The sequence below is a fragment of the Coffea eugenioides genome, chromosome 8, assembly GCF_003713205.1.
Source record: "Coffea eugenioides isolate CCC68of chromosome 8, Ceug_1.0, whole genome shotgun sequence".
Taxonomy (NCBI): Eukaryota; Viridiplantae; Streptophyta; class Magnoliopsida; order Gentianales; family Rubiaceae; genus Coffea; species Coffea eugenioides.
In genome coordinates this window covers 5,539,820-5,551,990 of record NC_040042.1, presented here as the reverse complement: position 1 = coordinate 5,551,990, position 12,171 = coordinate 5,539,820, and the positions used below count along the sequence as shown (strand labels likewise).

The window sequence follows — 12,171 nt, the reverse complement described above, 5'->3', positions numbered from 1 at the left end:
AGTCAATGAAGGAATCAAATCCATTATGCAAATGTTGTGGTATATACTCAAAATCGATAGAACATATGCTGTTCCTATGTAGTCATTCAGAGAAGATCTGGAAAGTAGCACCAATACAATGGGATGGGCTGGAAAACTTGAAAGGAAAATTTTGGCTTTGATGGTCTGAGTTGGTGGAAGCTACTACAAGGGAGAAGGGGAAAGAGCGTTTACATTCATAATCAACCTGTTATGGCAAATTTGGAAACCAAGGAATGAGATAATTTCAATGGGAAGGGGAGATCTTCACTAACAGTAGTGAATAGAGCACTGACAGAGTGGATGGAATACCAAATAATATAGGAAAAAGAAAAAGAGGAAGAGGTGGAACCACAACAGATGGAGGGGAAACTAGGAAGATGGTATGCTCCCGACAAAGGATGGATTAAGCTAAATACAGACACAGCACTGAACCAACAGACAAAATGAACAAGTTGGGGAATTATTGCTAGAGATTGGAAGGAAAAGCAGGTGGCTACATGGGCATGTCCCTCCTTCATGTACATTGAACCAAAACTCGAGGAAGCTCTGGCAATCAAAACTGCGATGGTTAAAGTTGCACTGGAAGGATGAGAGAAAATTATCATAGAGTCTGACTGCAATGCTGTAATAGACAAGATAGAGAAGGACATGGAGGATGTAATTATTTCCACAGTTCTGCAGGATATAAAGATGCTAAAATGTAATTTTGAGGAATGTTGTTTCTTCTTTATGAGAAGGGAGACTAACTCTGTTAGGATCAAGTTAGCAAGATTTGCTCTAAACTTAAGAGCAATTGCTAATTTTTTTTTTTTTTTGTCGACAACGATACATTTGTATAATCTACTCTATCCTAATCTAGGGGAAGGGGGAGACTAAGGAGGCTATTGTATGGGCTAGTGGGTATACAGACCCAACTAGACCAAGGGAGTGCTATGACACAACCCTTAGATTTTTTTCGCTGCTGGTGAGGTTTGAACCCTCACCAACAACCCAAGGAGGGACTTAAGTCCCTCCCTAGTGGCCGCTGAGCCATTGACCCAGTGGTTCTGTAATGGACATCTGCACCGTAAGATCTTTTCATGGGAACAGGAGAAATCCAAAAAAAGGAAGTCATCCTTACTAATTGAAAAGGTAATTGAAAGGTAATTGAAAAGGTAGTCATCCTTGCTAATTGAAAAGGTAGTTTTCCAATTTGGTTGCTTGAGAGTGTTCAAGCAGACGTGGAGGAGCAGTTGCTCCAAGCAATGTAATTTGACGATTGTCAATGAAATGTTACTGTTTTGACCCAAAAAAAAAAAAAAAACCTATGCTTCCATAAAATTAAAAACCATACTCTCTCATATAGAAGACCAAGTGAATCAACAGGTTTTAGACAAAAAAAGCTGCACAGAATCATTTCATGATTCATTGCAATGGAAAACTGTTTTCTGAATTCTTGGTTCCATGGACAATACACTATTTAGTTACAGCTTTGCATTTATCAAGTATCAATGAGCCACATCTGCCGCTTTTGGAAAAAATGAAAAAGTATCAATGAGCCACAGCTAGTCGACAGGTGCTTAAGAAATAACCATGAAGGTCATATATATAAGAAAACCAGAAATGATATTCGAATACACTTCAGAATCTGCACAAACCGGTACTTAAGCCTGTTATGTCCGTCTGAAGAAATCTCCAACATGACTGCAGAATGAAGAAACCGTCCATTAGTCGCTCAAGAAAGTTACACCAGTATGACTGGCCAAGGGACCACAACTACGTGTTGATGTTTCCACTTCATGCAATAAGCGCGCAAGTTAACACAGAGGAGAGGCATCACATTTTTCAGCCAACCCAATAAACAAATAAGCACCGCAATTACAAGTATTTAACCATCCCACGACCCTCCACGCTGAGTTTTGTAGCTTGCAGCTGCTTTTTCTTCGGAGCTTTCAACTGCTGCAACTTCTTATTCATCTGCAAGAAAAACTTGAATCATTATTATCTATCCATTTCCCCTTTCAAGGGGAGACTGACTACAAGCCTTAGGCAGGTGAAAGGGGAGGGAGGACTCGTCTAAAAAGTTAAACAGTGAAACAAGAATACCATATCAGAAGGTATAAAACTACATGGTACCCTGCCCATAAGAGAGAGTACAAAATGTAACCGCAAAAAATGAAACCTCAACAAACATTACGAAAAATGAATCTGCATATGACCAACTCACTTGATGATTTCAGCAACAAACTAAGATGAAAATCCACCTTATTCTCGGGCTAACTCCCTAGAGAATGCTAAAATCCACTTGATAATTTCCTTCTTGACCCTCTAAATAACTTGCTAGTAATAAATGTATCAAATAATCACACGCTACTAGAAATTGCTACAGAAGAGGAAAAAATTTCCCACCAGAGATTCCAAGAAAAGACACAAGCTACCTCTGCATGAAAACTTTTATCATCCAATCTTGTTGCATGATTCAATGTCCAAAAGTTCATTGATCTGTATGTAGCTTTCTAATGCAAACAGAGTCTAAAACATGGTAAAAATTGCTAGAAAAACATACCTGGTGTATCCATTATTGGGCTTCAGGCATTCAAGATAATGAAGTTTAAAGGAACACTTGAGAGATTTACTCCTCGACATATGTATATAGCATGGTTACTAGAATATAATTACATTAACCTGCACCATAAATCCTTTCCAAACAATTCACACTTTAGAGGAAGAAGAGCCACCTTCAGACGACGCTGATCTTGAACAATTTGTTTAGCCCGGGCCCTAACTTCTTCAGGATCAACCTTGGATTGGGGTCGTACCACAAAATCCATAGACATGGCTTCAGGTCTAGAGGCATGTTGTCTAGAAGATGACTGGCCAGATTTTGATCCCCTAGAAAAACCTCATACAAATCAAACCTGAAGATAGGGCATATTACTATGGGAAATCTCACATAAATTAGCAAAAGTCTTACTGTGAGTAGCCAGCTAAATCAAGATCGTCATCTCTGGATTCCATTCCTGCACCTTTGCTCATTGGCCTGAAACAATTTCACAAGAAGTGGTAACCATTAATTCGACGGAACAAGATATTTTGAGATCTACAAAGGGAAGAATATAAAAAGAAAGAAAGACCCAAGATCAATATACTTTTTAACAGATGGCCTCCTAAATGCAGCCCTCTCATCTTCAAAGTTTCGCATGTCTTCAAACCTTGTGCTCTTATTGAATATGGGTCGACTCTGCATCAAAAATTTAGAGGTCCAGAATAATGCCCATTTTAAGGCAATATATGCCAAAATGAACGAGTAGTAGAAAATGGCACAAATGCAAAGATCTGCAAGCAAGTTTGCCAAGAAAAAGAAACAGAACTTGCAATGACTAAAGCAAATTGGCTGTAAATTCTTGTAGCTGTATTTCAAGGCAAATTACTACATCAATTGACATCTATTATATAAAAATGAGACTGAGGTTTCCTTGAAAGCCAATTTCTCATCCAAAATAGGTTTCTCTCCTAATGACTCATGTTAAATATCCATGGACCATGAAATGAGAACCAGTTGCTCCTAGCACACTACCTTCCCCTTTACCCTTCATACAACAAATGGCAAGAAAAAAGTGGTCAATGAAAAGTAGCACAAAATAGAAAGAAACAGAAATTTTGGAGGTGTAAAATTCACATTACCCATTTATCAATCAAGTCCTTTGCAAGTTTCCGGTTGGCAGTAGTCTCTTCATCCGATTTTGATAGAAACATAACAACCTGCACCACAAAATCAACAAATAAATTAATAAATAATAGATACTAGTAGAATCCCACTACAAAAGTATAGCAAACTAGGGCAAAGAATTCAATTTGCAAATTCTTGCTAACGAGGGAGAATCCTGACCTTTCCAAGACCACTTCCCTTTAATTGCTCTCTTCTATCGTGCTGCTCTAAATCAATTGGCAACTGCAGCATACATGGTATTTCCTTAGCTCCGATTTGACCAAAAAAGAAGACAATGTGAATTTCAAAGATAAGTAATACTAACAATGAGGAAACAATGTTCATACATCAGTAAGAATCTTCAGAATTGCTGCACGGATGTTAATATTGGGTAAGCTTCCATCAGGAAGGGGCTCAAGCCAGTTTTTCAATATATTCAAAACTCCATGATCTAAAAATTCTTGTTGCAACTGCTTCCTGAATCATGAGGAGTAAATGCCATCATTAATGAGAGTAAAAGTTAATTAAATGCAACGTGAACATGAACTGGGAGACAAATATGAAAAGGGCACTCACTTTGAAAGCACCTCTGTAAGAAGAGGCAGCTTCTTCAGTTTAATTATCGCAGGCTGATTCTGTCTATTTAGGTCTGCATCAGCTTCAGCAACAACTTCAAGTTCAGCCATGACACTCTCGACCAGATATGCAATCTCTGAAGCACTTTTTTCATTTTTCTTCTTTTTCTTGCCCTTTTTAAAGAGCTGCTTGATTTCCTCATCCTCCTCTCCTTCTTCTGCCTATCAATGACATGACAAGAGGCATTTATAAGCGATTATTTCAAGAGTCATGGAAAAGTAAGCTGCAAAAAACCCTACAAGTTGCATTCCTTTCAAGTTGAACTCTAACTCAGAGGACTCTCTAGAGGATGATCCCAAGACCAGTAATAAAATATCATGCTATGACACAAGCAATCCCTGCATCCTAACCTGGGGCGCATTGCTAGGAGAATGTTCACGGTCACTTCCATATCGGTCAGCGGGATCCACACCAGCGTCGTCTATGAAGTTATCATCATCCAGCGTCCTAACACCTTCTCGGTCATCCTAAATCATATTGAGATCAATTAAACACTGTTCCACTTAAGTAATACAAATGAGAAAGGAAAACCATCTGAAAATGCCACCATAATCACATGCCATTACTAGACGTTGAGTAATCCTGCAAGTGTACTAGGGGGTTAATAAATATGCTCTCATCAATATGCAGCCAATTATTGCATAAGTGAAGTGTCAACTGCAGAGAGAAATTGGCATCCAGTTTGGCAATGTAGGATTCCCAAGTCCACAGAACCAAAATTTGTCCACTCAAACTATGTCCTACATTCAATCTTTCCATTTAATTTTCATTCTTGCAAAAGAATTACACAAACCCCCACATACCATATACAATGGCACATCAAAGTTCCTGATTTAGCAATTCCACTACCACATCGCAATCTAGAAGCCCAGCATCACAAACCACTGAACTTGGCAAATAACCAACTCTTACATTCCCCAAAATGTCTCTAGGAATCAAAAATTGCAAAATGCATGTTGTGTTATGTTCTACGAATGCCAAGAAGACCAATTCAAGAATCTCAAACAGGATAGCAGTGACGAAAAGACAAAATACTTTTAACACAATTAAATAACCCACAAACCTCAGAATTCTCTCCAGCAACCGTTTTCCACATCCCCTCCTCATCTTCATAATCCCTCGACCTCCCTCCTCCAGAATGCCCTGCTTTTCTCACCTTAAACTTCTTTCCCCTTTCCCTTCTCTCCTCTTCTTCTTCTTCCTCTCTCCACCACCACTCTCCTTTCCCAACCTCTTCCTCTTCCCACCACCTCCACCTCCAGAAGACGACGACGGCCCCCCTCCGTCCTCCGACTCATCCCTCACCAAACCCGCTACGTCATCCTCCTCTCCAACCCCAAAATCACCCGCATCATCGTCCCTCAGCCGAAAATCCGCCACTGGCTCACTCGCAGACGACTTCTTAATCAGCCGCTTTCGTGGCTTTGATTTGTACTCATCGTGGACCGGAGTAGGCGGCGACCGCTCCCTGCGGTTCCAACCGTCATCGTTCTCCTCATCATCGTCGAGGAGATGATGATGCTGCTGCTGGTCCTGTTCATGATCGGAGTTGACATCATCGTCGTAATCCATCAATGGCTCTCCATCTTCATCTCTATACCTAAAAACACAGCAAAAAGAAACCAAATCAAATTCGGGAAAAAAAAAACCAAAAAAAGAGTGATTGAATTTGAAACCCTAACCCTAGATTGAGAGAGAAAAGAAAGGAATGATAACTTACGGGTCGTTTTCGTAGCCCATAATTTAAGAGATTACAGATGAAACTGAGGGAATGAGAAAAAGAAATTTGGATTCAATAAATAGAGATCGATATGCAGAGATATACTATATAAATATATATAGATGTCGTGTATGTATGGATGAGTAGGGCGGTGCTGTGATGAAGATCACGCAGACGAGGGACAAAGGATAAAAAATGGAGAAGAAAAAGTGCCAAAAAAAAGAGTGTATTATTATTTTTTATTATTAGTTATACCTTTGTTTTGGTGTATTATTATTAATTTATTAATTACTGTGGGACTATTTCCAACTTGGCTCAGTTGAGTTTGGTATATTCTCCTAAATTCAAATGGAAATTTTCAGAAATATTCTTCGGACAATTTCACTGAGCCCTATTAGAAATTTTAAAAATTATACCTACCTCCTCCACTGTCAAATGTTAGACTAATGACGGGCTTGTTTGGAAGTGAAGTTTTTGGCCAAGTTTTTTAGCTACTAGTTTTTTAACAACTTTTGCTACAGGAATCCCAAAAAACTTATCAAAGTTTTTTACCTACACACTTTAAAATAATACACAAAAAACTTTCCCTTCAACTTTTCTTCTTCTTTTTCCTCCCCCACCCAACCGGCCACCACCTCCACCACCCTTCCGGCGCCGGTAACTATTCCGGCCAACTTTTGCCGGCCTTCCTCTTTTTTTTTTTCTCTCCCTCCCCTCCCCCTTTGACCGATATGTTGGTTTTCAAAATCTCTTTTTTCTTTTTTTTTCTTTCTCCCTCCCCCCTCCCCTCTTTCCCTCTGCCTTTTCCCCTCCCGCAGCTTTTTTCTTTTTTTTTCTTTCTCCCTCCCCCCTTCTCTCTTTCCCTCCTTTCCCCGCCACCTTCCCCCTCCCGCAGCTTGGGGAGAAGAAAAATTGCAAAAAAAATAAAAGATAAAAAAGGTTCTGCCGACGCTAACTGGCACCAGCAGTAACGACGAGGAGGGTTCTCGAGAATTTGCAGTCAAGAAGCCAAGAGCCCTCCTGTCTTTAGACTTGAATCTTCCGGCCGCCCCAGACCAACCTGAATCTTCCGGCCACCTTCCTGTTCGATTACGGGCAAAGGGAGGGGGAGCTTTTGCAGGGGTGGGGGAGGGGGGTTGCGGGCAGAGGAGAGCGACGGGAGCTTTTGCAGGGGCGGCGGATTTAACGCAAGGGGTGGGGGGGAGGGGGAGGGAGGAGGGGCGGCGGGGGAGGGAGTTTCGGGAAAAGGGACAGGGGAGGAGGAAGGGCAGGGGGTCATGTTGGCGGAGGAAAGGGCAGGGGGTGGCCGGGGGAAAGGGCAGTGGGGTGGCGGGGGAAGGGGGTCGCGGTGGCAGAGGGGGAAGGGGCACAGGGTGGCGGGGGGAGGGGGTCACGGTGGCAGAGGGGAGGTGGCGGGAGGAGAAGGGGAAAGGGAGGAGAGGGGTGGCGGGCGTGAGTGCTGCTGGGAGGTAACGGGGAGGAAAGAAAGAAAGAAGAAGAAGAAAAAGAAAGAAGAAGAAGAAGAGAGGAAAGAAAAGAAAAAGGAAAGAAAGAAAAGAAAAAGAAAGAAAAAGAAAAAAAAAAGAAAAGGAAAAAAAAGTTTTTCACCCTACAAAAATTTCTACAAAATTTTGCACCTTACAAAAAAAATTTTCACCTTATAAAAACTTCTACAAAATTTTTTCAAAAACTTCTACAGTGCACTACAGTAAAGTTTTAGACAAACTCCCAAAAAACTCAGGTTCCAAACAGGCCCGACATTTTTCCTAAAAAATTTGAATGTGACTATTCTTTTTTGTCAATCTTTTTTTTTCTGTATTAAAAGCAAGAATAACTCAAAAAGAAATTCGCCACACTCTAATAGAATTATGATAATACTTACTTCTCCAATATACACACACACACACACATATATATATAGCACTATGAGAAATAGCCCGTTGGAATTCCTATTTTTTTAAAATTTTATTAAAAAATATATTATAACGATTTGATGCACGTAAAATAAAAACATAATCGGGAAATATATTCAAAAAAAATGTAAAAATTTTTAAAGAAAAACAGCAATCCAAACTTGTCAATAGTGATAGAACTATTATTATTGCTTATCAGACAATAAATGATTATTAGAAATTGCTCTTTCTTTACATTTGGGCTAATTTGTTTTACAAATGTTTGGGATAAGTAATATAAACTTTATAACCTGAGGACATTTAGGATTTTCATGTAAATTTGTTACCAAGTCCAATGCTTGGTTACCAAAAGCCGCAACTCAATAGAAGCAGGTGTACTTTTTTAAACTTTAAGAGTGCTAAGTGAAATTATCAAAAACCGGATATATATATATATGAAATTATCCCAAATCCAAATTGGACCAATTTACTAGTACTTCTATAAATTTTTTTAATCTATATTAACAAAGTCCAATTTATTGTGTCTTTTTAAAATGAAACTTGAATAATAAAGGATAAATGGAAATTTGGATTATTCCAATCATTTATCACTTATTGTTTATCTAAATTGTTCATCTAATCCTAGCTTAACTTAGGCCAAAAGGACTTTTTAACTATAGTTTTATGAATTTGCTAATCACACGGACAATGCCCTTTAATGAAAAGGTTTGAACATTTTGGCCCTCAAACCATACAGTACCATAAGGTTTAATGTTTGTTAAAGCGCGACATTTTGCCCCCCACGGGTTGCTCGGGCGGATTTCGTGTTCTTAGTTAAGGCACCGGTACTGGGTTCGATTCCAAACTTGGGCAGCTCGGGGTATTTTCTTGAGGATCGGTGGGGCCCGCTCTCCTCGGGGTTGGTGGGATTAGTCGGGTGGTCCCGGATACCCCCAACTGAAAAAAAAAAGAAAAAAAGTGCACATCTCTCTTCTAATACCCGAAGTGGAACAAGCATCCAACTTAGATGGGAAAGACAATCAAAATTGGAGGTTTAGGGGGCAGATTAGTATGCGTGTTTCCTGGCAATGCGTTTCATTATGGATACTTTAATCTTTCACAAATATAAAGCTACTGTTTTTTAAATTGAATTAAAAACCCTTTTTGTTGAAAGTAGTATTCTTCATATAATGACTCACTCTTTTGAGATTTTCCATTCCTATTCGTATAAGCTACTACTCCATGAGATAATAAATTGCACCTAGTGTTTCACCAAAGTCCAGGTACATTTGGAATAGATGGTATATTCTGTAGGGAGATCCTACTATATGATTGCTGGAGCAGTAGTGCTAAATTTGAAGTTTCAATATAGGAATCTCTCAAGGCTATTTGAAAGACCGCCTTACCATGTCAATCATCCAAAAGCTGTTTTGGTTTTTTTTATTTTAAGAATTTCATATAGTGTAACTTCAACCAACATATCGTGACGCATTTGGCCTTTATGTTCACCTGTTTTGATTGCTATTTTTTGGAGTTTTTTAAGAAAAATATACTGTAGCAATTGTAAAAATTTGATGTATGTGAAGTAAAAATATGATTGAAAAATATGTTAATGAGAAATGTATTTTTTTTTTTTGTTGAGAAAATGACAATACAAACAAGGCATATTCGAATCTGTTACCAGTTAAAAACCTAGTATAAACCTATCTAACCTTTGTACGCCTTGATCTTGAAATGGATTGAATCTTAAGTCTCTTTCTAAACATTTCCAATATATGTATTGATGTTAAGAAAAAAAAAAGTGCCACTTAATATTTTACCAATTATCCCTATTTCACTAGGCACTGTACCACATTCTTTTTCTTTTTCTTTTTTTTTTTGCAAATCCTACCCAAAAAAGCTTCCTACTTTTCGGGCTTTTGCCGGTCTATGCATTACCATTTTTTTTGTGACCGAAACGTTAGAAATGTTATCAAAAACAAGCTATACAACTTGAGCAAAGGCCCATATTGAGTTTTACATGAGTGTCCCTAGACACAGAGGATTTAAATATTCCTCATCTTGTACTAACTTAGTAGCATAAGCACTAATCCTTCTGCTTATCATATTACATTTGTGTTGAAATTATCAATTGTGTTGAAACTAAAAAAAGAAAAGAAAAAATAGTAAATTTTATATACACCGACAGTGTATACACTATCACCATTGGATCTATGGCATATATACAGAAGTGGAATTTTAATTTCAAAATTTGTATAGTTATTATTCATCGAGCGCTAATAGTGTATATACTGTCAGTGTAGTAAAGATTAATCTAAAAAAAACACATAAAGTCAATAAAATTATTTCACATAAAACTAATCTCCATTCATTTGTTACAATAAAAAAATCAAAAGATTGGCAATCACACACATATCAAGTGTCTCAAAAATACTATATAAAAGATGCAGTGATGAATAAACAGCATTCTGTTTGTGTGCTTATTTTGGAGCCGTGTATTGGAATTTATTGGTCTTTGGAAACCTTAGAGCATCTTCCCCTACATTTGCTTGATTCATATGGGAAAGTAGAAAATAAACTTAGAGCAAAACTTTTTACTTATTTATTCATTTTTGGTAGATCAATAATCAATTAGGGCAAAAGTTGGAAACAACAAGATAACCATATAGCTAAGCTTAAAAATCTGCTGATTTCATTGCATGAAAATGTCTTCTAGGGCTGTGGTTGTGAACATTGGCTTAAGATGAGTTTTAGCCTTTTAGGCCTTGAAACTAGAGATGAGTTTTCTCCAACTTCAGGAGAACACAGGCTTGAGCCTTTTAGAGTTTGCTTTTAGGAAGTTAATCAAATGCCAATTTTGATAGGTGTACACGTGTTCGTATTAGGCATGTGATTTTTTTTTTTTTTTTGGTCAATCGTCATTTTGTCTATATTATCATATACTATCTTAATTTAAAGAGAATATTCAACTAGATCTAGAAGGGCCGGTGGAGATTGAACCAAAAGTGGACTAGACGGGTGCACTACGCACCCGTCTGGACCCACCTGAATTTTTTAAGAAACTACTTAATGTGGCAACCAAGCCTTAAATGGTTTATTAGACATATGATTGGTTAGTAAATATTTTGGTATTTTCACGATACAAACTTCTTGAAATTTTTTGAAAAAGGTCCCTGTATATCTAGTTCATTCATAGATCATCTTACAAGCAATGTGAATCTCACACGTATACAATCACATGATTGTGAAATGATCCACAGATGAATGGTACATGTGAACTATGGACTCGTATGCTTATCTCTACCTATTATATAAGAAGAAAGTGGAGTTACTATAGCAACTCCAATGATTGCTAAGTGGATCCCTCTCATTTTGACACATGGCCCATTCTTTTTCTTTTTTTCATTTTGCTTTGTTTTTTCTTTTATTCACTTTATTTCCTTTCTCCTTTTTGATTAAAGATAATTAAACAAATCCTCATGTACACTGTAGGTTTGTTATTTAGTTTCCACTTTGTACTCCATTTTTTTCCCCTATCATCCTAATTAATCATTTATTCTATTTTTTCTCTATTGGATTAGTTGATGCATTTTCTTTCATTTTTGTCCATAATTAACTAAATGAATGATTTCATTATCGGAGATCAAGAATGGGTTTGATATTTCCATTCTTCCATAGTCCAATAATTATGATTCATGATCTTCTACTTTTAATGTCTCTTTTTGGTATATACTATTTGATATTTTTTTTTGTCATTTTTTGCGTCTTGATCAGCAACCTTTGCTTATTGCTTTTCTCACCTATTTCTTCTTCATCTGACTTTCTTTTCTGCCCAAAATAGGTATGTGATGCTGTGAATATTTTTCCCCAAATCTAAAGAAACATTTTTTTTAGTTTTTTATATTTTATTTATTCTGAAACTACTTTTTGATCTTTTTATTTTTGGAAAAGGCTAACAACAAGACGGGTGGTGATTACATGAAGAATTTTTAGGCTAACAATGAAAGAATTGTAACTACTTTTCCCTCATAAAATAAATAACACCATTATGCAGATACATTCTAATTCTAATTTTTTATTTATTAAAATTGTTATTTGATAATAGGGTGATAGTACTATAGTAGAGGAGAAACAAATCTAATAAATGAAAATCCAAGGTAAACGATGATCAGGAAGAAAAAAATGATGCCTATTAAATTAAAAATTAACCAGAA

General features: G+C 37.4%; 1 protein-coding gene across 1 annotated transcript; it reads right to left on the bottom strand.

Moving 5' to 3' along the window:
* Positions 1–1,404: 1,404 nt before the first annotated feature.
* Positions 1,405–6,247, bottom strand: LOC113779889 (protein IWS1 homolog 1). The gene is given in 12 exon segments (XM_027325659.1): positions 1,405–1,977; positions 2,739–2,892; positions 2,975–3,040; positions 3,150–3,241; positions 3,685–3,762; positions 3,890–3,952; positions 4,057–4,186; positions 4,286–4,506; positions 4,696–4,812; positions 5,409–5,515; positions 5,518–5,945; positions 6,066–6,247. Coding segments are annotated over 12 exon segments (1,575 nt in total). The 5' UTR covers positions 6,086–6,247; the 3' UTR covers positions 1,405–1,878.
* Positions 6,248–12,171: the final 5,924 nt, after the last annotated feature.